Raw genomic sequence first — 1,161 nt, forward strand, 5'->3', positions numbered from 1 at the left:
GACCACGAAGCTGATGGGAGCACCAACAATGGCATCTTCCAGATCAGCAGCCGGAAGTGGTGCAAAAATTTCACCCCAAATGTCCCCAACCAGTGCCAGATGTACTGCTCCGGTAGGCTGGGCGCGAGCCTGGGGCTGGCTGGGGGTAGGCTGCTACACCAGCCTTTGCTTCTTTATGCTTTTTTTTTTTGCTTTTTGCTTTTCTTGCCTTTATCTCTGAATGGGAATCCCTACCCCACATTCTGCTGGATGGGCAAATGATGAGGGTGGGTCCTCCATGAATCTCATTTGGGGTCCCAGACGGGGGTGGGGGGCTGTCCTGAGAGCTATAGGAATGGAGGGGGGTTAGCTTCTGATAGGAGACAAAAATGATGGTGTGATACCTGTGCTTCCAGAAGGTCTGAGAGACAGGGCTGGAGGGGGTGGGTTTGGGGTGTGTGTGTGTGTGTGTGAGAGAGAGAGAGAGAGAGAGAGAGAGAGAGAGAGAGAGAGAGAAGAGAGAGTGCCCCTGCACCCTCATCGTTTTTCTGTCTCCCACTCCAGACTTGTTGAATCCTAACCTCAAGGATACTGTTATCTGTGCCATGAAGATAATTCAAGAGCCCCAGGGTCTGAGCAGCTGGTAAGTGACTTGGGCTGGAGCCCCCAGGTTGATGCGGACAGGACTCGTGGACAACAGCAGCAGGGCACTAACCTTTTCTGAGTGCCCATGTTGTCCCAGGCACCATTCCATGGCTTCGCCATCTCATCCACACGACTTTCCGTGGTAGGGGTTACCACCACGGAAGTACCACCCCAGAAGTATTTACAGAGAACACACTGAGTTTCACAGAGGATAAGCAATTCCCTGGAGGTCACAGAACCAAGCCTCGCTCTTCCCAGCATTGCTTATGTTGCAATGCCTGCCTGTAGGTCCACTAGGTCTGGATCTCGTAAATCGTTTTTTTGTTTGTTTGTTTTTTGTTTTTTGTTTTTTTTGAACAGTGGCATCTTTGCCTAAACTAACTTTTATATAAAGGCCTGTGATGTACAACAGATCAAATAATAGATTCCGTGCCCGAAGCAGGGTGGGCCCTCCCAAGCTTCACCCTGTCGGCCTTCTCTTTCCCTGCCTCCTTCCCACGAGATAGCCTTTGAAGCCTCCTGACAGGCAAGGGAACT

The 1,161-nt window shown here is 51.0% G+C and overlaps 1 protein-coding gene across 1 annotated transcript; it reads left to right on the top strand.

The window, feature by feature from the left end:
- Positions 1–3: 3 nt before the first annotated feature.
- LOC111734763 (sperm acrosome membrane-associated protein 3-like) lies at positions 4–622 on the top strand (the record flags this gene model as incomplete). The annotated part of the gene is made up of 2 exons (XM_023526766.1): positions 4–112; positions 544–622. Coding segments are annotated over 2 exons (188 nt in total), but the record flags the coding sequence as incomplete, so codon positions are not given.
- Between the last annotated feature and the right edge of the window lie 539 nt (positions 623–1,161).

This window comes from Pteropus vampyrus, unplaced genomic scaffold (genome assembly GCF_000151845.1).
Source record: "Pteropus vampyrus isolate Shadow unplaced genomic scaffold, Pvam_2.0 Scaffold5372, whole genome shotgun sequence".
Taxonomy (NCBI): Eukaryota; Metazoa; Chordata; class Mammalia; order Chiroptera; family Pteropodidae; genus Pteropus; species Pteropus vampyrus.